Genomic DNA, 27,683 nt, shown 5'->3' with positions numbered 1-27,683 from the left:
TGGTTTTAGTATTGGCCAGTCACTGACATCTTTATTTTGAAAGTTTGAATTCCCAAATATGTCTAAAGTGCATTCTTGCAGCTAAGCTATAGCAGCATTTGTTTATAAACCCTTAAGAAGTATTCAGACAAGAGCTGGAAAAGTCACAATAAAAAAGTGTGATCTAAATATATTTTTCCTTAATTACCTAGGACAAAACACTTGTGTGAATTAGTTTATAAGTATACAAGAAATATACAAAATAATAGCATTATTAAAAAGTTCATATGGCAAGGCATATAATATAAAAAGTGTGCTGAATCCTAGATATCTTTGGAACCTTCGGGGGAATCTCTGATCTGCACCAGCGTCTGATGTATCTGAGGTCTGCGGTATTCAACAAAGCTGCAGTTCTACAGGGTGACTCTGAAGACTGCTGGCTCTGCTTGGAGACATCACCAACACAAATGAAAATGTCCTCTCGTTACTGAAACCAGTAGGTCAAGGTTTCTTGCGCCTAAAATGTGAAAACCAGCATTTAGTATTGAGTTTTGCGATCAGTGATACATCCATAGCAATTAGATCTCCTAGGAAGACTTTACAAGAACTCTTTTATCATGGGAAAGTTCAGATCCTGAGATAGCAAGTAACAGTTATAAACTGTGAGTCTCCAGTATTAAGTTTAAAAAGCAGGACTTCCCGCCTTTATCCTATTGTGGTACTTTTCCAACCTGCCTGAGGAATGAATACCTGTGTTAAAAATGGACACACAGACATGTATAGGTAGACATATGAAAAGAAAGGGTTTTACTAACATGGAAAAAGAATGGGGTATGCATTTAACAGAAGGAAAAGTGTGATTCCTTCCCCTACCGTAAATTCGGCCACCCCGTTTTATTTTACTGAACACTTAACCACTATAAAGAGACCAAGAGGCATGTTCAGAAAGAATGAATTACAGAAATTGCTGTCATCCCTGACTAAAGCCTCCAGCCTCCCCTCCTTATGGGTGATCTCAGTTCAGCCTCCGAGAGCTTTATGAGCATTAGCAAAGTACGAATAAGAGTGAGCAATCTTCCATCACCTCCTGTTACTGCTCTTCCCAAGCCTTCTGAGGTTCTCCGCACCGACTGCGGCAGTCTGCCAAAGCACCCAGATATTCCAAGGGGTAAACAGAAACCACATAATGTCCTCTTAAAGTGGACGGTAGGGAGAAGGGAGAAGCCACACAGAAAGGCCCAGTTAGTCAGGACTCACTTGGGTTGTGCGTGATGCTGATATCCGGGTCCCAGCTGAGATCCTGCTCTCATCTCCACAGCCACAGAACACTGATAGGAAAATTACAGAAGAGGAAAAGATCAGCTCCTCTGTGCAGTCTATAAAACAGTTCTGCTCAGATGGGTTCAGCCAAGGTGACACCCCACATTGCTTTCTAGTGCAGCACAGACAGCTATGTTAAAATACCAGGTATCTGCAGTTTATTTGACTTAAGCCACAAAGATGGTGAGCTGGAAGTGTCCGTAGACATCATCTGGGTAATTTCCTCAGTTTAGGTGAGGAAGAAATGGCCTCCTAACACCACCTGCCCTTCCCATGCTCTTTCCAGGGGAGCCTCTCATCAGGAGTAACAGTTCCACAGGGAAGTTGTGCTTGTGTGAAGATTCCCACCAATTTGATGTGAATTCTTGTCACTCTGCTGTGACGCTCTCTGACCTGATTCTCGGGCCCTATTCCTCTACACTGAAAACAAGGATGCTGAACCAGAGAGCTCCAGTGAGAGCTGATCCAAACCAGCATGAGTCCCTTGGCAGGTTTGCTAGGAACCGAACTACAGGCTGCACTGGCAGTGTGAGAGCCGACCTCAGCTGCTTCCAAGAGCCAGAAAAACAATAAGCAGGGGGGTTAAAAATAGGTTACCCCTTATTTTTATTAAGCAAATATTTACCCCTACCCTTGTTTCTACATCGGTCCATTCAGACTCCGTACCATCTGGTTGGGCAGGTGCTGCCGAGGAAGATCTTCGTTTTCGCCTACAGAAAAAAGGGGAAACAATATGCAACAATTATTTTGTGTCCAGGAACAGGAACAATGTTAAAAATAGGGAAATATCACTACATTCCTTCAGATAATGAATGATACATTTCATAGGATGTTGTGTTCTGCAAGAATAAGCAAGCTAAGAAAACAATAGCCCTTGATGGTCACTCACCCAGTTGGCGATTCTTGTTTTAAAGTCTCAATATCGGTAAACTGAACAGATTGTCCACCACCTCTTGTTTTGTAAACATCACCCTGAAGTCAAGAGAAAAGGTCACCATTACACTTTGATATCCCAAGTGATAAATGTTTCAAACTGAACTTGAGATTCTCCATAAACCAATAAAGTCCCATCCACAAAACCAGATGGTGTTTCTGACTGCTGGGTCTGTACTATTAAAATACTTCAGAAATTATCTCTCACTAAACAAAAGTCCAATGCAGTATAATCAGTAACATTCTTCAGAATATTCCTTTTTGTTCTATAAAAACCACACCAAGGATCAAGAAATCTACCAGAAATTTCTAAATGTTCAAAGGCATTTATACTTTCCTCTGGGTATACCCCACCCCTCATTTCCAAATGACAGTACAGTCGTGTTTGTAACTCTGGTTATACTAAGAATCATCATCTGAATTAAATTTGATATGAAAAACGTTTTTTCCCAGTTGCCTTTTACTCCCCAATTATTCATTGACTCTGCAATCAAAGGAAAATTTTTCTACAGGAAGGGAAGGGAAAGGGCTCTGGGTAGCTCAATAAGAAATTTTGCTAGGTCACATTTTAATGTGGGCTTTTTATCTAGAACTGACAAATGGTACAAGTTCTTTGGGCTTACTTTTAAAGTAGTGGTTATAACTATATTAATTACAGTATATAATAGGATCCTCTAACAGAGGATCCGGAGAATCTGAGCCTCATTCAGTACAGAGCAGCTGATTTAATTGTAGTTTAGCAGATTCATAGCCTGAGCAGTTTTCTAACGAACAAACACAAAGGTCAAAAAGGTCGTATCAACACCCATTTATCTTCGTTGACACCACCTGTGTGTCATCAAAGGAATAGAAGATTAAGTGGTTTTTTTGTGAAGTTGACATTTTGTATGTTTTTCGTCCTGTGTAAATTTGTTTTTACCTTGATTAGTTTAGTTTCAATCTCCCCATCGGAGGCTAGTTCCTGGTGGGTCAGCATATACTTCTCACACTTAGCTAGTGCCTTTTCATTTGCAACAGATACTGTGATGGCATGAGGGACATGTGGCTGCATGACTGTTTCAGTTTGCACGTTAGAGGCAGGCTTATGATCTACCCATCTGTCTCCTGCAGAGCGTGATCGTCTGTGTCGGAGACGAATTGGTGGTGCGTTCTGATCAGGTTGAAAGAGGAATCAAGAAACAAGCATAACCCAGAATTAATTTAAGGGTATTATTAGAAGTGCAGCAGGTTTGGCTACATTAGCTGATGATCATATCAAAACAAACGCACAAACATTTTCAAAAGCTCAATATGTTACTCAAATGATTTAAATGTTCTCTTTGTATTTAAACACCAAACCCACAAACATCTCTTAAAACCATCTTGTATGTTCTACGTTCTGCCAGGGAGCTTCCGTTTCAACAAAACAAAATGGAAGGAAAAATTCTGATAATGCTACTAGGCTTTCCTGTGTAGGTGGTATATTCAAGACCATTCATTTTACATTCTTGATCAAAACTGTTACCTGTGCCTGTCGTTGTGAGGTAATCTGTTAGGTCCACAACTGTGTTAAAGGCTCCAAATAAGGTCAATAAAAGCCTTAAACATGTCACAGGCCTCTAAACAAAAGAGAAAACACTCCTCCTACAAAGACGGACAAAAAATGAAAGCTAATGGCCTGTATGTACAAAATGCTAAAGAACATAAGGTATAATAAGAATTCTATGTATAAAATGATCAAGAGAATGTAAAAGAACTACTTCTGAGTACTTTCTGAGACTTTAAAAGTTCAAATAGAACTTCATGAAAAGTTCAAACACAGTGATGGCTAAAACATACCAACTATTTTTCCTCAAACATTTCATGAAGGTTCTAAGAACCAAACTAAAAATACAGTATCAAATTAGTCTCCATCAATCACACAATAAAAAACTAGTTGCTTCCAGTCAACTATCATGTAAATTTGGGGAAGTTAAATTTAGCACATTCAGTCTAAGAAAAGGTATCTCACACACAGGACATAGTTCCAAAGATACCCACTGCTTCAAACATCTCCTTTTTGTATAACTAAAAGCAAATGAAACAGTCTGTTACAGGCCAAATCCTTCAAAGCTGGTCGCCTATGAAGATCCCAAGTTGAAAATGCCTGTCTGGGGCGCCTGGGTGACTCGGTTGACTTGATTTTGGCTCAGGTCATGATCTCACAGTTTGTGAGATCGAGCCCCATGTCGGGCTCTGCTCTGATAGCAGGAAGCCTGCTTGGGTTTCTCTCTCTCACTCTCGCTCTCCTCTCTCTACCCCTCCCTTCCTCTCTCTCACACGCACACGCAAATAAACATTAAAAAAAATAAAATGCCTGTCTGGAGAACTGCAGCGTTTCCCCTAATAAGCACAAGCAACAGCAGAAGCACTGGTGAGAAATGATGCTGCTACAGAACGTGGGCAGTTTGCCATGCAAGATGCCCAAGCCTCCAAGCAACTAGGAAACCTTCCATTCTTAAAGTGGCCTCAGGCTCTCTCCCAATCTGTTTCAGTTTGCACGTCGTTACCATTTAGCAAAGGTGATAGTTTTCCTGAACACATTTGGCAGTAAATATATTATGAAACAAGCTTCAGAAAGATAGTTCTTGCAATCTACTGTCATTTGTCTACTCGAAGATATTTAAAATTTCTTCCTCAAATTTCACTTTAAATTCAGTCCACCTGACTTAATTTTTGGCCAATAAACCTAGATGTGTAGATACTAGCCTAAACTTTGCTGCACTTCTAAAGAGATTTGATTTCAAGTGAGAAGTTAAAGGATCGCTAGTAAATCCTCTTAAGTATCTCAGAGCCAAATTGGAACACGTTAATGCTGACCAGGCATAAGCAGGCCTTGAATAGTGTTCAGTCTATGAACTTTCATGAAAAATAAAGGGGATTTATTAGACTTGATCAGAAACTCTATCACCATAATTTTCTCCCTAAAAAGGTTTAAAGCAAAGTCTGCAAAGTAAAAAACTCCGACTTTAGAACACATCTGTGCAGGGTCTTGGTAAATACCTTGCAATTAATTCTTCACTATTCCTGAATAATCAGGAGTGCAGGTGATCTAAATGAAGCTTATCTGTACCTAAATTATACAAGAAAAGCTAAAGCAAATACTATTAACTTGTTAAAAGAAAAATTCTAAAAGCCATATTGAAATTTTACTAAATGTAAATTCACAATATTAGCTTGGCCCATTTATTCAGATTCAAAGTAAAAAGTTTATCTTAATCCTTAAGAAAATTTAAACATGAATGACTTTAAACACCCTTGACTGAGGCCAAGCCCTTGTAAATTGAGATCAAGTTCTTCAGATTAAAAGCAACTACTGGACATGCAGACCTTCAGTCGTTACACAACAGACCTGGAGTCTTCAAAAACATTAAGTGTCATGAAAATCAAAAAAAGATATAGAATAACCACTTGCAGGGCATTCACTTTGTTAGGCTCATGGATTAAAAATAGAGGATATTTATTCAATTAATGTGAACTTTGTTGGGTTTGGTAAAGACTGTTTATACAGGACAGTCCTTATTAGGGATGAAGCACCACAAAGTGTATGACTGACTTTGAAAAGTTTGAGGAAAACAAGATTGCATATCTGTATAGATAATCACTGGTAAATCCAGGTAAGGGGGAAGGAAGCCACTGTACCATTCTTTCAGCTTTTGAGTTTGAAATTTTTCAAAATAGAAAACATTTTGAGAAAACATTTTTAAAAACAAAAGGTCAAAAGTGGCAAAAAATTTGAGGAAAGGAAACCAAAAGGAAAAACCAATGGAAACCGCCCTCAGCACTCGCACCCCGGTCTGGAGTGCTTAGGAGCAAATGCGGAGGAAAACACGATTACTCCGGGCCAGCCCCGTTGACCTGTGTTCCTTGGCATGGCTGCTGTTACCACATACGTTGCAGCTTTTTCAGATTGAAGAGCTAGGCCTCAATTTCAGGGTGATTTCTCCAAGTAATTAACAGAAAAATTAGACCTTATTTATACTGGAGCTCACCCGTCTTCCGTTGAGCTTTCTGAATCAAGTCACACACAAAAATAATAATAATAAAATAAAATAATTAAAAAACAAAAAAGCAAAAAACCAAAAGCAAAAAAAGCAACCGCCACACAAAAGCCCCCAAGATGACGCTCTGTGGCTACGATACTTGAAGAGAATGCTGGCACTAACCCTGCAGCAGCGGTCCTCTTCTGTTTCTACCTCATTTCTGAATGTGGGAACCACCTCCCTGCCTTCGGTCCAGTACAGCCCTCGCCTTCTGTCTGACACGACACAAGTTTTACTTTGTCCTGGCTCCTGCTGCCTACGCCTTGCAACAGATGTGACATTGAGAGGTGTGTTGTACGGAGGAATTTTCTGCTCCCACTCCGAAATACAGGAAGCTACAGAAATGCTGCTGCAAGAGTTAGAGCGCCTATGGAGCTGCGGCTGGCTCAGGAGTTGTTGGCCGTTGGAAATCTGAGCGATATAGTTACTAGAAAGCTAAAAAAATGGAAGAGAAGTTAATGAGCGAGACAAACACTGAGACAAACAGTTCACTGCTTTTCTATAATTTTAGCGCACGAAGACAACTCTAGACTTAGTTTTACTGAGTTAAAAAAATTTTTAGACCGAATGCGCTACATTGGCGTTGATGGCTAAATTTAGAGAGATTTATGCAGAGAAGTTGGCGAAACACAGTAAGTAATATAAACGACAAGTGCTTATCATAGAAAGTCACCTAATCTGAACCGATTTTCTCCAGTGCGGGTTACTCCACAACCACATAACTTACAGGTACTGGTGACGGAGAGACGGCTCTCTGGGTCACTTTCTCCCGGTCCCGCTCCCGCGAAGGTCTCTCTGGCTTTTCAGCTTTGGGCTCGGTAACAATAGCCTTCAGTTGTTTCAGTTTTTCATCTTTGACCCAGAGTTTATTTTGCATCTCCAGCTGCTTGGCTGCCACCCGACGCTCCTAGGTTGGCGACAGCGACACACATCGAATTCAGTTACACCACACAGGCGCAGCGCGTCACCTGGACGCATCGTTTGCCAAGAACGACAGTCCTCCCGTCCCTCCCGCGCTCGCCAGGCCAGGTCACTGGTCAGGAGCTGGAAGGGCGGGCAGCGGCTGCTGGAGCCGCCGTCACCACCGCGGACACCCTCCCCCGGGGACGCGAGTGCGGAACGCTGGGAGCAACACTCACGCATTCCTTCTCCCACTTCATTGTCGTTTCTGTCACCATGCCTTGCAGCCTGGCTTCCAGTCTGCGTTTGTCAGAAAACTGCCGCTGCAGCTTCTGGTTCTGAGCTTCGAGTTCCTGCTGCAGGGTGCGCTTGTCTTCCTCATAGATGGTCGTCGTTTTCTCTAAAATCTCAATCTGGGGAAGCAGGCCATTCTGTTCAGCGTGTGGCACATAAACACCGCACGTAGCTGTGAAATAAGCTCGCAGAATTGGCTCATGCGGGCACAGTTGTGGAAGGAAAAATCAGGGAGAAAGCAGTTTCCTTTAAACTCTCACCTGAATTCCTACCTCCATTCCTAGAAGCGAGAACTTTTAAACGAGTTTCTCACAGAAAAGATGTTTTAACCGACTTTGTGTGAAAATAAGTTTCCCCTGAGAGTAAGACCTGAATTCTCTTTTAGGCTGTTCTCAGACCAGAGAACACTGTGTCGGTTGAGATGGGCTTCTCTGGAATGAATGGGCACCCCCTAAATGACACTCAGTTAATGAGAGCAAACATGCTTCACCAGAAGTCAAAAAGCAAGCTACGAGCAGAGCCGAACTCTAGAGAGCCCTCTGGAAAACTCACCTGTTTGGTCCAAGAACATTCCCATCGATCGCTAAAGTCTAACTCATAAAATTAAAGAGCATTATTACCCCTTGAATGCTTTTCATTCCCATTTCCTGTCTTTGGGGTGAGGCGAGGACGAGTAAGAACGCAGTGGTGAGAGGCTCTACAGCAGAACAGCTAAGGCAGAGAGAGCAGTGCTCAACGGCCAGCACGTACGCCCATAAATGATGCCGGCACAAACCTTGTATTCTAAAGTTTTGTTTTTCTTCTCCAGCCGTTCTATTTCCAACTTCTGTCCTGAGATCACCTTTTCTTTTTCATTTAGTTTTCCTTGAATGTAGTTTTCTTTATTTAAAACAGCATTGTCAAATTCTTGCAACAGGGCTTTGAAAGTAATAGCTGAAACAAAAGCATGCAGGCCAAGTTTACTCCAATTCCAAGATGACCGGTGGAATCAACTTTTACTAGTCGGTACTTTGTAAAATTTAGCTAGTCAGCAAATCATGAGGGTTAGTCCATAAAGAGTGTGAGGGGCACCTGGGTGGCTCAGTTGCTTTAAGCATCCAACTCTTGACTTCCACTCAAGTCATGATCCCAGGGTTGTGGGAACGAGCCCTGAGGCAGGTTCCACACTGAGCACGCAGCCTGCTTAAGACTCTCTCCCCTCCCCACCAGCCCCCCCTCTCTCTCTAAATAAAAAAAAAAAAAAAAAGAAAGAAAGAAAGAAATCTCTAAGAGAGACATTCCTAAAGGCTGTTTTTCACTGGAAAACACTGGGTCTTTCATTTTGCACTATGACATTCCCTTGTCAACCCTTATAGGTTAAGTCATTTGCTTCAAAACAAGTGCAAAAACTGGATTTAGGATCAGTTGTGGGACTTGACAAGTTACTTAATTTTTCTGAGCACATTTCCTCATTTCAAGACAGGGATATAAATATCACTCATCTCACACCTTTCTTATGAAGATTTAAATGAACCGACGACGATAAAAATTGTTGATCTGTTTCCGAGCACTTAACTACATACCAGGCTGTTCGCTGTTCTGCATGATTTTCATAAATCATCTCATCCCCACGACACCCTCCTAGATAAAACAACTAAAATCTCCATTGTGCAGACATGGAGAGTAAGAAATACATGATGAAGTAATTCGCCCAAAGACAGTTATTAAGTTGTAATACATGTGGGGCGCCTGGGTGGCTCAGTCAGTTGAGCATCCGACTCCGGCTCAGGTCATGATCATGATCTCACGGTTCATGAGTTCAAGCCCCACATCAGGCTCTGTGCTGACAGCTCAGAGCCTGGAGCCTGCTTCAGATCCCACTCTCTCTTTGCCCCTCCCCCATTTGCGCGCGCTCTCTCGCTCGCTCTCTCTCTCTCACAAAAAATAAAACTAAAAAATTTTATATATAAAAAAAGATGTAATATATGTGAAGTGCCTTGCAAGTAAGTAACTAGTAAGAACTAAAAACAAAGTAGCTATTACTCCACTCTTTTGTGTCCATCAGTGTAAATTTTAAAAAGGGTCCGTATACACACCCACCCACCTCTTTATTTTGTTTTATGATCTGTGGGAAGGTTCCGTGTCAGTCTAATTAACCAATGCCTTGAGTACTAAGATCCTTAAAGATCTGCCCCACCAGAGAACTCCGATTCACTGCATATTTCTGGAGTTGAAATGATCGCAGACCACTTTTGGCCCTTACATTGTTTGTGAAACTCCTCGATCATCATCTGCCGTAGGTGATGTCGTTTCTCTAATGCTTCAATCAGCCTGGGAAGAGTCTGCTCATCGTTGATATCCAAAAGTTCACAGGATGGCAAAGGTGGAAAACTCTGTAAAACTACTTCTGTAACCAGTGGTTCTGTGTTGAATTATAAAAAAATTACAAGAAGTTACACAGGAGAGAAAGAGCTTATTTAACCAAGTTTAACACTGATTAGAACCCCCAACCCCCGGTTCAATTAACCATGCACTTAGAGTTGTCGCAATCATACTTCCTTTAAAATGAATTACAAAAAAGGAAGAGTGGGGGGAAAAAGTTACAGTATGTAGCAAAAGAAATTTCATTTATACTCTGGTTCAGAAATTCCCCCCCCCCCCCCCGCCCTTCGTTCTTGGGAGGAAGGGAAGTAAACTGTTCTCTCATGTAAAATAGATCTGAAGAGAGACTGACAAACATGCACATGATGTAACACCGAATCATACCGTCTCCGACTGGACCTCCCCGAGCCTGGTTTCTGTATCTCCTTCCAGGAGTTAAACCACAGATTGCCCTGTCTACTGGTCTTGCCACTTCAACCTCTTGGGTCACTTCTGCAAATCTCATGACTTGCTAAGATACAAGACAGATGGGAGGTTTTTAAATTTTTTTTTTTAAATAAACATATCCAAGCCTTTCTTCAGAAATTACTTAATGAAATAATAGATTGGTCATTAGTTCCGTAACTAATGGTTCTGTATCAATTTTAAAAATATTTAGAATGTCATTCTTCACATCCAAATAGTTGTTTTCTCCATAGAAACTCTGAGACTTTATAGGATAAATACGTTAAAATTACCAAGCTTTCTTCATAATCTTCAGCCTTTGGATTCACACACACGATCATGCGTACTTTACCTTCCCCATCAAAGTAGTTCTTGAACAGATGGGTTAACTTTGAATCTCGGTATGGAACCATCTGTAAATAAATTCAAATCCAAATATATAAGGCCAAACAGTGCATACAAACAAAGCTACAGAATTGATGAAAGGCTGTTGCTTACTTTGTTAGTTCCATACATTTGATTTTCTCTCAAGACTTCCATACATGTTCTTAGTGTCATTAATGACTGGTTAATGTTTCCTGACAGAAAAATAGAGACAGAAGACATTTGAAAACAGTAAAGTAGCTAGAGTGTGGTCTGTTTGCCTATAAAAGCCCTACTTCATAGAAATATATGGAGGGGTGCCTGGGTGGCTCAGTTGGCTGAGCATCCGAGTTCGGCTTAGGTCATGATCTCATGGTTCGGGGGTTCGAGCCCATCATCCACCTTTGTGCTGACAGAGCTCAGAGCCGGGAGCCTGCTTCAGATTCCCTGTCTCCCTCTCTCTGCACGCCCCCCCCTCCCCCCAAAATAAACACTGGTGCACATGGGTGGCTCAGTTGGTTGAGCATCAGACTTCAGCTCAGGTCATGATCTCGCAGTCCCTGAGTTCGAGCCCCACATCAGGCTCTGTGCTGACAGCTCAGAGCCTGGAGTCTGCTTCAGATTGTGTCTCCCTGTCTCTCTCTGCCCCTCCCCCGCTCTCGCTCTCTCAAGAATAAACATTTTAGAAAAAAATCAAAATAAAAAATAAACACTGAAAAAAACCCAGAAATACTATAGGAAATTACAAATAACAGGTTATAGTGGCTAATTTAAAGATCACTCCCATATGGCCTGGCAGGAACATTCTATAATAGCGGTGTTTCGGGAGAGGTTAGATCCCATCCCTCAAGAATTCTAGTAAAAGGAATGCAACGTTACACTTCCTGGCCCATAAAGTTTCTTCCAAATCTTAAATTCTGTGAGAGAGTGTATTAGATGCAGATGTTTAATATCCTCTATTAACATATTCTCTGCAGCATGACAATTTCAGGCTGTAGTTGGCTCCATCAGCACTGAAGTGTCCCCTGCACCCGGAGGGCCTCGTGTTTCTAACAGTCATGGGTCTTAGGGTCCAGCTAACTGCGTCCCTTCCACATCCAGACAAGGATTCCTTGGGCAGCATAATTGTTACTTCTGACCACTCTGTTTGGATTTCTGAGCCAAGGCGAGTCTGACAGATTAATTAAGCCTCCCATAATGCAGGAGATCCCATTTGCAGAGACTCCCCCTTCCCACATACGTAGCGATTTGTTTATTTTAGAACCTTGATTAGGGTCAGCTAACTCCCACCGTGCTCTCATCCTTGGCCACCTCTCAAAACAGAGCTCGTCTGTGCCTCCATAATGTCCCCTGGTTCATGATTCCTCCTGCTTGACCCCAACTCCCAGTGTCCTTCCCGCTTCCGTTGTGTTCTCTGGAACCCAAATCCCTGTTACTAGACTTCCCCACCTCCTCACACCTCTCGCAGAGGGCTCCATCCGTCTCTCCCTAATTGCCAGGGGTTCTGAACCCGGGGTCCGTGTTATCCATGGGCACATTTGGGGGAGTCTGCAAACTTGGATGGGAAATAAATTACACCTTTATTTTGTACTGACTTCTGAAATTTAGCAGTTCCTTTCAATTACGAGCATAGGCCAAAAAGTGGTATTAGTGATACCTGTGATTTTTATCAGTAGAAACCACAGGTAATCTTACAGCACATTACAGTTTATTGCTGATCTCAAGATATTTATGTTCATTACTGCTTTGAAATTATGTAGTTTTAAGACCTCCTGGTGGATCTTTAATTTAGGCATTAATAAGGAAGCATGTAAATTACTGTAATGACAAATGCTTTAAGAATACTGTTAAAAACACATTTTAATCTAATCGGTTTCCTTTGTGATCCTATGTATTTTATATTATTCATTCAGAAATCTTCTGTGAAGCGTCCATGGGCTTCACCCTGCAGCCACGGCGCAAAGCCGTGCAGCGCTTTAACTATAGACGGGCAGTGCCGCTTCCCCCCGCAGCCTAAGTAAGAGTTGCTTGTTTTCTAAAGCCTGACATTGTATAAGGACGGTGAGCAGAGGGAGGCCAGCAAGATTTGTCCTAGTCCCTAGCTGCCATGCCTTCAGTGTTCCCCCTACACGCCCGGGTCATTTCTGACAAGCTGCCAGAGGCCCCACCTCCCTCGGCACGTTGTTCTCTCTTTAGCACGGGAGCCGCGCAGCTATGACGGGCCCTGAAACCCTATCGTTCAGAACCGCACCACCTCTTGAAACCTGGGCCCCAACCACCATCTCCCGTTCTTCTCATGCTCACGGCCTAATTTTAGTCACACCTGTTCCTCATCCTAGTAACTCTGGTAGTCCTTTCTGGCTTTTTCCCCAAAGCATCAGAACCCTCCAGTTTCTACTTTCTTGCGTTGAGACAAACCTCTTTTCCCATCAAGGTTAATCCTTTGTCATACCCTGGATCCCAGATTCTCTCTCTACACATACACAATGTGGATTTTTTGGTCACCTCACCTGGCTACCACCTTCTCTCTCCTTCCAGGCTCTTTAAATCATTTACCTCAAGTGTTTGTTCCTCCAGGCTCTGCCCTCAGCCTGTTCCCTTCTGTCCTCCAAGAGTAATCTCATCTCCCCTATTGCTCCCGTCACATTGGCAAAACCTGAAGCTGTAAACCTCCAGTCAGCTCTCCTTCCAAATGTGGGCACCTCTACATCCAGTTACTAGGCACTTGACCGGAATAAGCTACCCGTGTCCAACACAAACTCGAACCGCCCACACCTGCACCTCAGACTGCTTTCTCCTCAGTCAAGATCTTGGATCTGCCCTCGCCTCTCCCTGCCTCTCCACACCCAGGTGGCCTTCCTAACTAGCTCACTTTTGTCCATCCCTTGCCTCTGGGTCATATGATTGCTTGTGTGAATTACTGCAAAAGGCTCCCGACTGCTGTTCCTACCTCTGGACCTGCCTCGGTACATTAATTCTCTACATAGGAAAACGATCTTTCTAAAAGACTAATTCCTCATTGACTTTAAGGACCCTGTATAACAGCAGAAAGACACAAGCTTTGAGAATTCACCCGGGCTCCAGTGTTGGGAAAATTTATCTCTCCCAGCCCACTTCCTCATCTGAAAAATGGGTATGATACAGTCCTGAAAAGTCAGAATCAAGAAATCAAGCCCATGCATAGTAGACACTATGATACACACTAGTCCTTTAATAATAGGTAACCACCATTATTCCTTCAGGACAAAATTCAGACTTTTTAGTATGACAGACAAGGGTCCTCGTGACCTCGCCTTGCTCTGCCACCCCAGTTGTCATAGGTCATCAGCCCACACCATTTCAGTGACCTTGACTCTGCCGTTTCCCCCCCAAACTTGCCCTCACACACACACCCAGATTGGATGAGTGTTCAGATACCAGCACACAGTAGGTACTCCGTAAATGCTATTATATGTAAAACGTAACATGAATAGCTACACTAATGAGAGACTAAAAACACCAACAACAAAACACAGATTCCCTTTCAATTTGTTTTTGTGTTCAAAGATTTTTCCCATCTCCAGAAGCCAATTTTCACCAGAATGAATGTTGGAATAACTGTTAAATCACTTAAGTTTAAGGGCCTAGTACTTATATTACTGGCAATAGATACAATATGAATGTAACTTGTTTTATATTCATTTTAATCACTTTTTTTCGTTCATTTTTTTTTTTTAAGATTATTTATTTACCTTGAGAGAGAGCGCGCAAGTGAGCGAACCAGGTGGGGAGGGGCAGAGAGGCACAGAAACCCAAGCAGGCTCCACACTGTCAGCACACAAACCGACGTGGGGCTCAATCTCACGAACCATAGGATCACAACCTGAGCCGAGATCAAGAGTTGGATGCTTGACCCACTGAGCCACCCCAGCGCCCCGCTTATCTTCATTCTTAAAACAAGTCAGTGTATGGTCATATATTGATACCAAACCGGCATAACTAAAGAAACAGCACTGACCCCTAACTTTAGCCTCTAAACTATCAAATCACCACCTATCGGTAAGCAGATGACAGACTGACACTGCAAGTTCTGGAAAGTCGTAGCAATCACAGGAGTACTATGCTCTGCTCACCAGCTTCCCGTAATCTGTTCCCTTCTGCCTTCGTCCGATTAGTTCTTTCACTTCCAGCAAGATCTACCAGGGACAACTGGCTTATCGTGATTTGTTCCTTTTCCTGAAAGGAAGATCATAACGCCAATAACACAAGGTACAACTGGTTTATGGTGTTCTTTAATTACATTCCTGTCAACGAATTATTAAGTCTTACGAATATAACATTTGCACAATACAAATGGTAGGGCCAAAGGATACATGTTCTGGGGGAAGAGTCCGCTAAAAGCATATGGGCTAAATGAATACACTGGTGAAGGGGACAAGGACTTGCCCATCGTCTGGTGTCTGCATTATACCATGAGCTTCACGAAAGCAGGGACTGCCTCTCAACCAGTGTTGTTCCCTCCGGCATCTCACCTAGCACCTAGCATGCAGCAGGAGCTCAGTCCGCATCTGCTAAGTCTAGAAAAGACCTATCCTAATTTTTCTATAACCGGATATTTGACAATTTTATAATCAAACACTTTCATAATACTGTAATTGTAGAATAAGAAATGAAAAGAGGTACATAACTGATATTACTAGATGTGATTCAAAGGAAAACAAGTGTATTTGAAGGCTTGACTTACAAGCATTTTCTAACTAACATTTACGAGTGCTATCAGTCAGTTCTTAGGCACTGGCCTAAGAACTCTACATGCACTCCCTGCTCTAATCCTCACAACACTATAAAGAGTTTATAACCAGTCAGACAGCTAGTAAATTAACAGGAATCAAAATTCGAATCCTGGTGGTCTGCAATACCCCGCTGTAGTCATGCCATGAGGAGACCTTCTCAGTTTCAAATGGAATTACACTTTAATAGCTTAAAGTTATTAAATGATTTCTACTCAGGCCCAAATGCTTTTACTAATTGATGTAAGCCTTGTAGCATGACAGGCCCAATAGTAACGAGTGATCAGCAGACGGGAGCCCTACTGGCCTATCAGCCAAAAGAAGAACAATTTAGAATTGTCATCTCCTGAACCATACCTACCCTGGGAAGTTAACTGCTGACATTTCGAAACCATTAACTGAATTCCCACATACAAAATGAGTCTTCAGAGATAAAATAATGATCCGTACCTACTTCTTACTTTATCTCCTCTATTAAAGAGATTTATAAAGATTTGTAAACCTTTTTCACAGCAGAATTCCAGGTTCTCAGATTGAATAGCCAGTTTCCCAGAACTACACTCTCTAGTGCAACAATTTTTAAACGTCATCACCTACCTATAATAATTCTAGAGCAGTCTTCATTGCGGCGAAACTTTCCTGTTTTAACTCTAGTTCCAAAAACTAAAGCTTCAGTTAAAACAAGAAAAACTCCACACGCTACACATTTACCTGTAAGACATTGTCTCCATCTGCATCCAAGGGAGCCTGCACTAATTTAATGTTGAACACGCTATGGGAACGGCTGGACTCACGATTCAAATGTGTGTTAGCAATACGTCTCTTTTTCTGGCCTGTGATGACAGAGACATCACTGATTAAACCTGAATTCGATCACTACAGTACTAAAAATTTAACTGCTGTTAAATTATAGTAGCAACTCTCAGGAGTATACTTATTGTTTCAGATTTTCTGAATGTTAGCGTGATTTCTAACCTCTCCAGAAAACTTCAAAAGCCTCCTCAGTAGATTTCACTTCTACTTCTGTACATCCTGCAACGTACATGTTATGGTTCTTATCTTCACGAAGCAATTTGGATTGTGGTGGTCTATGAGAAAGAAGAAAACATTAGTCTCCTAAATTATGGGATACTAATATCTCAGTTTAAGACTAGGACTAAAATGCCAGGTGACATGACATCGATTCTTATAAGGGAATAAGCCTAGGCAAGAGCTCCGAAAAACATTGAACTTGGGTAAGTGTAAGGATGTATAGTCAAGATTAGTTACATAACAGGAGAACAGGAACCTACACTGTTTTAGAAGCTTTGCTATAATTTGTTCTAGTAAAGCACACAAAACACTTCCTAAACGAGTAGAGATCAAAATAGTAAGACGGCAACATCACATGCACAGGTTAAGCATCAGAATCTAGCGGGCATTTCCCTAATTGTAAAAGAGAGAGCCGGTCCCGACATCAGAGTCCGCAGAAGACAGATTCAGGAAGAGTTTGGTTTATACCAGGAGTGGCAGTCCTTTCAGAGTGGCTGCTCGAGTTCCGGTCTGTACGGTAGGATAAGGATAGGAAGGGCGCCACCTGCTCGGCCTGCCTCATGCACGGTGGGGGCACAAGCGAGTGCCGGCCACCACTGCTCAGTGAATGGCAGGCTGCTGGGAAGCAGGGAGGGGCTTAGAGGCAGCAGGCAGCCCAGTGCCAAGGACACACCAGCTCCGTGCAGACTCGCCACAGATGCCAGCCGCTAGTACAACCACACCCTTCTCCTTAAGAAAAGAGTCAGCATGGTCACATACACAAACTCTGTGCTCCTCATGGGCGTGCTGCAGCTGTTCCACCTACCGAAGGAAGAGGGTGTGAGCTACGTGACAGTCACAGGATCGGCTCCTCAAAACCCTCCACTTGTAATGTTTCTTCATCGTATGTAAAAACACTTCAAAGTTAACCAGCTTGGAAGAGCAGGCTAAACACCACCCTCGCAAATTAAATCCGAATTCAGGGCCAAATACGCACCCGGTGGGTTCATTCAAGGAGTTACCAGAATGGTTATTAAAAGGCGTGCAAGGCACATTTGTCAGCCTTCCTTTCGTAAAACTAAATAAAACCAAGATAGGCTTCTTTGAAAATGATCTCATTTAGAACCCACCAACAAAGAACCTTGGCACGTGAGCAAAAAGGCAAGGGATCGGGAGCAACGAATGACACCACAAAAGTTTAGGAAAATGGGTAAACGTGACCGATACTCTGAAACAAATGGGAAAGTAAGTAATCTGTACATTGTTTAATGTAATTTATTAAACTCTTTCAGTCTGATGGTTTTCTAAATATCCAGCTGTTTCTCCAATAATGTTCAATTAGACACACACACACACACACACACACACACACACACACACAGGTCTACATACTATTTATGTTCTGAGAGGCTCTAACAAAGACAGCATTGAAGATAAACATTTAGCTTGAGAACAAAACCATCAACTCAAGAGCAAGATACTAATGTTAAATGAGACTCCAGAGTCTGCTCTGGCACAGGCGCGGATTGGGATGCCAGGCTGGAGTTGTTCTTCAGTCTGAGCAGGCCAAGACCCAAGGAAATCTAAGGAGTTGTCTTTTAACGTTGGCAGAGTGACGATACAGATCACTTCCTATGTATGAATCAGTGATAGAAGACCTGTATTAGTTGTATAGACAATAGCTTTGGGCTCCTCCCTGCAGAGGTCACCGACCACAGATGGTTAATGTGGCTACAAACTCCCCACACTAAGTATTCGGTTCTTGAAAGGTGACCGCAGGTAACCCTCACCCTTAGGACACTTCCTTATGTGATCATGATCCTTCTCAAGATAATAGCCCCGAGGCCAAGAGTTTTCAAAAGTAATGTCTAAGGTGAGTATTCAGGTCTCTCTTCTCCTTAGACACCTTAACCCCCTGGTGCCCTGACACAGCTGCAGATCCAGTCAAGAATAAAACTACGCACCGAACGCCAACCGTACGATACACAAGTTACTTTTCATTTTGAAAACAAAAGCACGATTACCATTTATCACTGAGGAAACTAAAGCTCACTGAGGTCGAGTGGCTTCCCCAAGGTTAAGCAGCTAAGATGGGACTCTCTCCACTACTTACTTAGGCTTTATGGGATCAAACGGCACCTCTTCCAACAGATCATATATGTAATTGTTATATATTTCAATATACGAGACAAATACACCATAGACACTGTCTTCATCGACCTCTTCTGCTTTGCAAAATTCTTGTACATTTATCATATCTGCAAACTCTGGGTCTACTTGTCGTCTGAAAAAAGAAAAGGGCCAAAAAATCTGCTTACTCATTGTGAGTCAGAATCAAAAGCAAAGATCCCAAGAGGAAACTGAGAGAGAGAACGTAAGCGGCCTGTCACCGCAAACAGCAGTGCGTAAAGCAGTCTGTCCATGCTCCTGGTCAGCCGACAGCACCGCCGTGTCCTCCCGCATACACACGGCACCGGCTTTTATACCCTCTCCACCAAGAGCGGCACCTTCTCTAAACAGTAATTCAAGAACACTGTGCTCAAAACCAAAGAGGACATCTGAGCAAATAATTAAGAACATTCCTCAACTTTGATCTCACTGCAGACCGTCAGACCAACCACCCTTCACTTTCACCATCCCGGGTGCCTGAGGAAACCACCAGACAGGGTTCCCCTCGGGCCAGTTGTCACATACAAATGTAATTACTTACTTGCCAGAGGGGGTCTTTGGATTGGGCATGGCTTCCCTTTTCTGCCGTTCTAACAAGGCGTCAACTTCACACTGTATATCCATGCTGTTCCTGTCATTAGATTTAAAAACCTGAAGTGGAGGGTAAAATCAGACCATGATTTTTAGATTTGACTTAAATAGTAAGAGACCTAGTTCAGAAATAAGAAACATTTACTATGTAAGGTTTCAGAATGTACCCAGTTTATTAGGAGTTCTCCCTTAACACTATATCCACAGGTATCTCCGTCTCTATGCCCTCAGGTGAACTAGTCACAACACAAAAGAATTACACTTACATATCGTTTAGCTTGAAATGTGCCTATACTGTTAAAGATCATGTCCAAACAACGAGGAAGCAGACCTCCTTCCCCTGGAGAACCAGTCATTGTGTGAGTTTTTCCACTTCCTGTCACACCATATGTAAAAAGGAGACCTACAATGTAGCAAGTCACATCGAGTTATATATTAAGTCAAGTCCTCCGCTCTTTTTCCTTCTTTCATAGCATTAAAAAACACGTAAAATTAACCAGCTCAAAAAAACAGGGTTTATACCACCCTTAATGTTTTATACCACATTTAACAAATTAAATGTGAGTTCAAGACCAACCATAATCAAATACATAAGTATCAAAAGAGTTTTATGAGGCAGACAGAAAGGAAAACGCAGTGAAAACTCCAGTACCCATACCATTTTTGCCATGAATGAGGTCATCTACCAAGGGATTAGCCACAACATCAAAGAGCTCCTTCTGGGTGGTATGAGTGCCAAATACTTGTTTAAATGAATACTGCGTCTGTGGAGAAGGGAGAAATAAAAAGCATATGAATGGCATTTCACTCTAAGCTAGAAATACATCTGTTTTAATGTATTCAGATGTTGCTTTAAGGTGTAGACACAAAGAAAAACCATGAAGTCTTTAAATTTGGAACCCTTAAAAAAGGCATGATGTACCTCAATCACACCACTTATAAATGATAAAGATTTACAGTTACAACTACTGAAGAGAATGTAGAAGTCTTAAGCCCACTAACACATCACAGACCACGGCAGATTTTAGACGACAAAGAGCAAAAATGACCATGACTCAGTTACGAACTTGTGAAAATCATCGGGCATTATTACTCCATACACTAGTTTGCTCTTTTAAAATGACACAGCAGTCAGGGTGCCTGGGTGGCTCAGTCGGTTAAGCGGCCAACTTCAGCTCAGGTCATGATCTCACCATTCACCGGTTCGAGCCCCACATCGGACTCTATGCCTGCAGCCTGCTTCAGATAGTGTGTCTCTCTGCCCCTCCCCTGCTCACACACACTCTCTCTCTCTCTCTCTCTCAAAAATAAATTTAAAAACATTAAGAAAAAAATTTTTAAATGGCACAGCAGCATAAAACCAAGTGTCTTATTGTACTGTTTTAAAACCAGAAATGAACTATAAATTAGATTTCCTGAGTTCTTCTATGAAATTTTAAATAAATCGTGACCTTGAAAAAATCAACACTTCAATTATCAAATCTCTATCAAAATAGGATTATTATAAAGTTATAATCATAGTACCAAAAATATTACCAAACTCCTACCTAGAAAATTAGGTTGGGGAATATAAGTATATTTTAATGTCAATTAAATTGTCCTAACTGGGCAGGGGCTGGAGTTCTATTATTTCCATTTTTGTTATTTTTTAGTTTTTTTGTATTACAGACCTTGCGGTTTTGTCTGTGACCTTCTTGCAGGTTTTACTTCATGAACGTCAGTGCTAGGTTATTTGTTGTATGAGCATTTGCTGGAATTTATTACGGAGTATAGCATTGTCAAGTGGGACCCCTTTCCTGTTTCATACCCTTTTCCTTAAATTCAGCCTGCACAGATATCACTATCACAACCCTTACGTTTTTTAAAGTAGCAGTTTCGTCCCCCCAAGAGGAGACACGTACCGATTAGTACTCAAATATATAATAAGACAGCAGCTGGCCCTGAGCAGTGGCCAGGCACTGCCTTCGCATGGCAGTGACTCGTCTCACTCTCACCTGTGATTACATACTGTGAATTATGTTCATTTTACAGCTCGTTATAGATCACACACACAGCCTACTTCAGCTAGGCTAACTCTTCACTTTGCAGAAGTTTTTATTCTAATCCTGTAGATCAGCTGTAGAGTTCATAAGAGGTGTAAAGAATCAGACCAGGAAGGACACACCTCAGGTAGTACCAGCAGGTTAGTTAGATGACCTCCAAGTCCCTGTGAACAAACCCCTCCTTTCCAGCAAAGAAAAGCAAGGCCCAGGGCAGGCACCTGCCCAAGCCTACAGCGCTGACTGGTTGCAGCCGTTTTCAGTCCAGCACCCTTTCCAATTTTCGGCCTTGCCTTCTGTCACAGGCAATGAGAGCCAGTAATTCCAACCAAACTTTTTGTCTACTTATACATGCTTGAAAGTAAGTCCAATTAAAGAAGTGAAGTTCTTCATAGTAAGTCAACTCTCAACTATCTGACATCTTCGAAAACCCAGTCCTCCATGAAGCCTTTCCAGACCATTCGTGCTTCATCCATATTCACTGAATGGGGCACAGGACAGAGAAGGTGCATATCCTTGAAGCTTACACGATAGCAGGGGAAAGAGACAAAAAACAAACCTCTAGATGCGGTAAGTGCTACCAAGGAAGCACATAAAGGGCAGAGCAGGAGAGAAGGGGCTAAGGTGTAAGGGTGCTACTTCCGATAAGGTCGTCTGGACAGTCTCTCTGAGGCGGCGATTTTTAAGCTGAAATCCAAAGATGAGGAGCCATCCATGCTAAGAGCCAAGAGAAAGAAAAGTCCAGGCGAAGAGAACAAGCCTGAAGCAGGATCTGGGCTTATCCAAGGAACTCAGAGGATCGGATGAGTACTAAGAGAGGAGGGTGGAGAAGCAGGAGGCAAATTAAGCAGGGTTTTGCCCATTTAAAGACATTCTGCCTTGAAAGATTTTAAACAGGAAAAAGGTCAGATCGGATTTATGCTTTAAAAGATCTCTCTGGCGGCTTTTAGAAAATGGACTGGAGAATAAGATTCAGAGTGGAAGCGAGCAGTCCAGTTAGATTTCAGAGTAGGGTCAGCAAACCAATGGACCTCTGAGAACTGCTTGTTTCCTATCTAGGAGGAGATAATTCCAGAAATGGAGAGTAAGTTTAGAAACTTCTGTAGCCACCTGACACGGCTGCAGCATCCCCGCACGTGATCAGGAGGCTCATCTCGTTGAACAGATTGTAAGCTCAGCTCTCGATGGTCTCACTCAGATGGCAAAGCTGCACAAAAGGATCAGTCACGATGCACTGAAGATTTTAAAAAGCTGTTCCTTCAGCACCGATCATTTGAGAAGTCCTAGTCTTGGTGATTCATAACAGGGCTGAGACAAGGGTGGTGGCAGTGGAGATAGAAACAAAAGGACACTTTCACATTGGAGAAGGGATAGAATCTACTGATGCATGAGATACAAGGGGAAGAGACAGCGGTACCATTTATTTGGGAGAGAAGACAAGGGGGGAAGTGATTTAGAGGGGACGTGTAAAATTTCAGGTGCCTCCGTGACATCCAGACAGTGGACGTTTGACTTTAGAGCTGAGGACAGGTTTCGACTGGAGATCAACTCCAGAATTATTGTCACATAACCAACATTTAAAGCCATGAGAAAGGGTAGAGGAGAGAGTCCTGGGTGAGGGCACCTCAGTACTGAGAGGTTGGAAAAGGAAGAGGAACCTGCAGAGAGTGGCCAGCGAGAGCCGAGAACACAGAGACTTGGACGGGGAGACGGCAGAGGGCTTCAGGAAGGAGGGGACTGCTGAGAAATACGTTATGAGGACCAGAGGCGTCTGTCAAAATGTTAGCGGCCCAGAGACCACTGGTGGGCTTCTGACGGTTTCACAAGAGCAGCGTGCACACGAGTGAGACAGCTCGACAGTAGAGACAACGGCCCAAATAAACGTTTTCTTCTGCATTCCCACAGTCCCTCTCTTTCAGCACACCTGTCTGTCTCCTCTCGATACGAAGGTTACCTGTTTTCTATCCGTGCCCCCAGTTAAGTTGTAAGCTCCGTAAAGGCAAAGATTGTGTCTTACCCATAAAATCTTCTGCCCTGCAGCTTTAGTGCAAGATGTTTGAACTGCATTCAACTCACTTTGCTCAAGATTTTACTAAAAATAACACTTCTCAAGAGGTCGAAACAAAAACACAATGCCTATTGCTATTTTATTTTTAAATGTTTATTTTATTTATTTTGAGAGAGAGAGAGAGAGAGAGAGCGAGAGCGAGAGCACGAGCAGGGGAGGAGCAGAGAATCCCAAGCAGGGTCTGAACTATCAGCATGGAACCTGATGCAGGGCTTGAACCCATAAACTGTGAGATCATGACCTGAGCCAAAACCAAAAGTCAGACGCTTAACCACTGAGCTATCCAGGTGCCCCCTGCCATTGCTACTTTAATCTGCTTATGAAATTGAATATGTGTGTGTGTATAGCCACCTAGCACAATCATTCTGCATCAAACGATCCCTGACGTGCTCTAAGAAACAATATCCAGTACAAGAATTACATTATAAAGGCAATCCTCTACCTCAAGGATACCAAACGTATGCCTAGCCACACTTTATATATGGTGGTTATAGGGAAGTAAACAAGTTTTTCAAAAAAGTAGAAACGTGAATTTTGTTAATTGGAAAAAAATGAAAAAGCCCTGCAGGAAAAATCGAGTAAATCATATCAAGTAAAAATAGCTTGGGTCCAATGGCAATTACCTCCTTATAGTCTCCATTTCGGTTGAGTCTGTAACCCTCAGGAGTATGAAGTTGAACGGTCGTATTATTGATCACTTCTATGCAACACTCTTGATCAGGAAGGCTCAGTGGGCGCACCCTACAGTATACCTGAAAATACAGGAAGGGACTTTAAGAACAAAGGTTGACTTTTTACCTGACTTTTCATTTAAGCTTCCCATTTGTTCGTTCAACATTTGGTGTCTCAATATTAGAGATTCATATAAACTTAGAGCCATGAAAACCAAAACTTGCTACCAGAAATGGTCAGATGCACACAGATATATTAGACATTAGAGAGATTTTTAAATGCACCTACAGTTGAAGTAAATTTGGATAACAAAAGCATCAAAGTCACACAGCTTCTCTTCACTGTTGTACAGGCACAAATTTAATAAAGTTATACTATTACTAATTTAAAAAATCTCTAAAATCAACATTACACAATGAGAATTTGAAAAGCTGTTAGAATTGTTTGAAACTGAATGTCAAGCAAAACTTGACAGCTTAACACTCAGTAAATATACAAATAAAGTATAAAGTGCCACATCCTAAACACATCTTCTCAATCAGTGATAGGGTTGAGGAAAAACTATTCAGCTTGCAAAAAGCATCTAGTTCCCTCAACTTAGAACAAGAGACACATTCCTGTGCCAGTGAAGGACAGACAGAAAATATCCCAGAGCAAATCAAACTACTATTTTTTGCATTTGACTTTAAAAGCAAGGTCCCAGGTCTGAAACTAGTGAAGTATGTGCAATTTTGAGAAGTTTACTAGACTGAATTTAGCTATTCTACAGCAGAGTCTTTATGAAGCATGCCATCAATTACTATTTAATGGTGGTGAAATGGGGAGGACGCTCACTGGAGCAGAAATTCCTACCTCCAGCCGAGAGTAGGAAGAATTCTCTGGGACAGCTGAAGAACATTTTTCATCATTTAATTGTTCAAATCATAATTAGTTACAGGAGTTATGCAATTGACAACCAAAGATTTCATTTTGCTGGACTAAAGAATCCTACATGGAGACAAAATCTCAAAGCTGAGATCTCCATCCCTTCCAAGCACACACAGAAGACAGAAAAGGACTGAAGAAAAAGACACACAAACAAATTCACAGAGAGACCTTACCCCAACTGGGTCTTTAAGACTCGTTTGGGATCCTTTCTTCACTAGAAGTTTCCTGGGCGTCTTAGTCCTCCTGGTCATGGGTTAAAAAAAAATTCTGTTCAAACTAACGTACAAAAACCTCACCTATAATTCATAGGGAGACAACCTTCCTAGAGCTTATAAAGTTATCCCTTAGCAGTTCCAAAACCTCACCCCCCAAATAACTAAGAATATGCTGCATTAGAAGAATGTGACACACAATGCAGAAGTAAAACTGGGTTTAGGAGACATTTTTGGTTCTAGATGTGCCTACTTACTGTTTGAATAGTTCTATATTTTAAGTAGTTTGCATATTTTCTTGAACAATTTTACAGAAGCATGACAAAGTTGAAAAATCTACAGATAATTGACCACACTCATCTTGAAGGCACTTATCTATGCGCACAAGCACACACAGCGCTCTGACGGCCCTTGCCAAGGCAGACTGACAAGCTATTGACTTCACCAAATTATAAAAATGCAGATGGAGGGGCACCTGGGTGGCTCAGGTCATGATCTCACAGCTTGCGGGTTCGAGCCCCGCGTTGGGCTCTGTGCTGACAGCTCAGAGCCTGGAGCCTGCTTCAGATTCTGTGTCTCCCTCTCTCTCTGCTCCTGCCCAACTCGTGCCCTCTCTCTCAAAAATTAACATTAAAAAAATTTTTAAATAAAAATGCAGATGGACGGATCCATTTTTTCATCAGGATCAAGGTCTATACTTGTAAGGAACAACTGTTTATTGAGTTCTCCACGCTATCATCCTTTGTCCCCAAACAAAATTTAGTCTCCAAACTGCAATTTCTCTTGCTCTCTTAGAAACAAAGGAAAAAGATATTTTGACTTCAGTTCACCAGTTTCTCCAGCATGCCCCTTTCCTCCACCAACCCCCACATTTATCTGTCGTGTAGATGAACACTTAACATCAAAATTAAGTGAAATTACTGGCATGGGCTACGGATTATTAAAATATTTTCTCAACATGTTCCAAGATGAAACAAGCAAATTAGTGTTTTAAGTACAAACTATTACGGTAGGTTTACTTAAACTCAACTTTTTTTTTTTTTTTTTTTTTTTAAGATAAAGATTTTGACTTTGGCCTCAAGAGAACAAGCTGCTTTTTGCAAATGACAGCCCTCCCCTCCGCGCAGGGATTGCTGTACCCAGAGCGGTGAGTGCTCGGGGCAGCGCAGCAACGCCGGCCGACTGCTGGGGGGAGGAATGTGGGCGTGGGCGCCCGTGGGCGGAGCGGGGCTGTCAGCGGCCCCAGACCGCGGCCGAAGAAAGTGGTCTCCGTCTCAAGGCCACCGGCTAGGCTCAGAAAAGCACGCCGCGCTCCCGGGTGCCAGGGCCCTCCAAAGACCGAGGCCTCCTGGCGCCCTCAACCCCGGGGCACAGCCCGCGCGCGGGGAGACCCCCGGCCCGCACTACCGCGGCAGAGTGCAACCCGGACGAGCGGGCGGACAGGAGGGAAAGAGCTGGGGGTCGGCGGTCCCGGAACCAGGTGGATGGCAGCCCGGCTAACGGGGACTCGGGTCGCGGCACAGACCTCCCCGCTCCCCCCGTGGGCCGACCTTTCCTACCCCCGGGAGGCCGGGGCGGGACGCCGGGCTCCGGGCGGCAGAGGGCGGGGTGGAGGCTGGAGGGCGCGCCGCGGCCGAGTCTCCGCGCCCGGACTCCCCCTAAGCGGCCCACGCGGGGGCTCCCACTTTGGGGGGCAGCGGCCCGGGCCGCGCAGGGCTCCGTGCGGACCGCGCGGCCGGCTGCGACGGGAGACGCCGGCCCCGGCCCGGCCCGGTACTCACGCTGGCTTCATGGCAGCGGGCTCCGTGCTGCCCGGAGGCGCGCGCGGGACGCCGGGCTCGATCTGGCGGGCTGGCGAGGGCGGCAGGCCGCAGGGACGGGCCACGGGAAGCGGGACTCCACGACTCAGGCGCGGCGCTCCGAGAAGCCGGTCGACGCCGCCGCGAGCCCAGGTGAGCTCGCGCCCGGCGCATTTCAAACGGGCCAATCAGCGCCCGCCCGCGCGGAAGGGGCGGGGCCTCAGAGGAAGTGACTGCTCTGCCGGAAGTGGCGCTCGTCTCCTAGGCGACCGCGGGAGTGAGGCGCGAGTTGTCTGCGTCTCCGGGTTGCGCTCAGATGTAATGAAGTCCATCCCCTTCCATTTTCCCATGAGGAAACTGAGGGCTTATTTTACTACAGTACAAGAAGTCCAACGGAAGGGCCAGTCCAGCGTGCATTCAGAGGTCAGCGGGGTTCCCGCACAGGAGTGTCCTATTGTGCGGTGCCCTGCACAGCCAGACTCCGCGTCTGGCTTCCATATCACCACGTCATGTTGGCGTCCTCTCCCCCCTTCACGTTTCCTGGGTTCTCCCTCCCTGGTTCCTCCAGTTCTATCTTATATATACATTCTCTTATCAAATTATTTTTTCTTTTATCACATTCTTAACAATGTTTGATCCTGAGCATTGCTAAAAAGAAAACCACTGGCCCAAGATGGAGTCCCTTATGCTATGCCAGGTCACCAAACCGGGGCTTAATATCTAACCTAAGTGTAGTTTCTACCCCTCCCATAAACGTACTCTGAACCGGTC

General features: G+C 43.4%; 1 protein-coding gene and 1 long non-coding RNA gene across 6 annotated transcripts; one reads left to right on the top strand and one right to left on the bottom strand.

Annotated features, from left to right (window-relative positions):
* Positions 1 to 27,059, bottom strand: KIF23 (kinesin family member 23). 5 transcript variants are annotated; one of them, XM_049611833.1, is made up of 24 exons: positions 26,895 to 27,059; positions 25,075 to 25,144; positions 23,926 to 24,054; positions 19,854 to 19,959; positions 19,462 to 19,598; positions 19,146 to 19,255; positions 18,549 to 18,719; positions 17,216 to 17,257; positions 16,400 to 16,512; positions 16,136 to 16,257; positions 14,768 to 14,870; positions 10,791 to 10,870; positions 10,586 to 10,705; positions 10,233 to 10,359; positions 9,730 to 9,888; positions 8,263 to 8,420; positions 7,433 to 7,606; positions 7,021 to 7,200; positions 6,417 to 6,728; positions 3,152 to 3,382; positions 2,189 to 2,271; positions 1,925 to 2,009; positions 1,237 to 1,307; positions 1 to 496 (listed from the first exon to the last, which is right to left on the bottom strand). In XM_049611833.1, the coding sequence occupies exons 1-24, from the start codon at positions 26,903 to 26,905 to the stop codon at positions 481 to 483; spliced, it is 2,910 nt and encodes a 969-aa protein (XP_049467790.1). In that variant the 5' UTR covers positions 26,906 to 27,059; the 3' UTR covers positions 1 to 480. The 5 variants fall into 5 exon arrangements, with proteins under 5 accessions (XP_049467790.1, XP_049467791.1, XP_049467794.1 ...); XM_049611834.1 differs by having other exon boundaries at positions 1,931 to 2,009; positions 26,895 to 27,058; XM_049611837.1 differs by lacking the exon at positions 3,152 to 3,382 and having other exon boundaries at positions 26,895 to 27,057.
* Positions 388 to 2,381, top strand: LOC125908923 (uncharacterized). Its single transcript, XR_007453479.1, has 2 exons — positions 388 to 475; positions 1,586 to 2,381. It is a non-coding gene; the product is annotated as an uncharacterized LOC125908923 (long non-coding RNA).
* Positions 27,060 to 27,683: the final 624 nt, after the last annotated feature.

This window comes from Panthera uncia (genome assembly GCF_023721935.1).
Source record: "Panthera uncia isolate 11264 chromosome B3 unlocalized genomic scaffold, Puncia_PCG_1.0 HiC_scaffold_1, whole genome shotgun sequence".
Lineage (NCBI taxonomy): Eukaryota > Metazoa > Chordata > Mammalia > Carnivora > Felidae > Panthera > Panthera uncia.
Note: the sequence above shows the minus strand (reverse complement) of the source record. Positions and strands in the feature narration are given on the sequence as shown.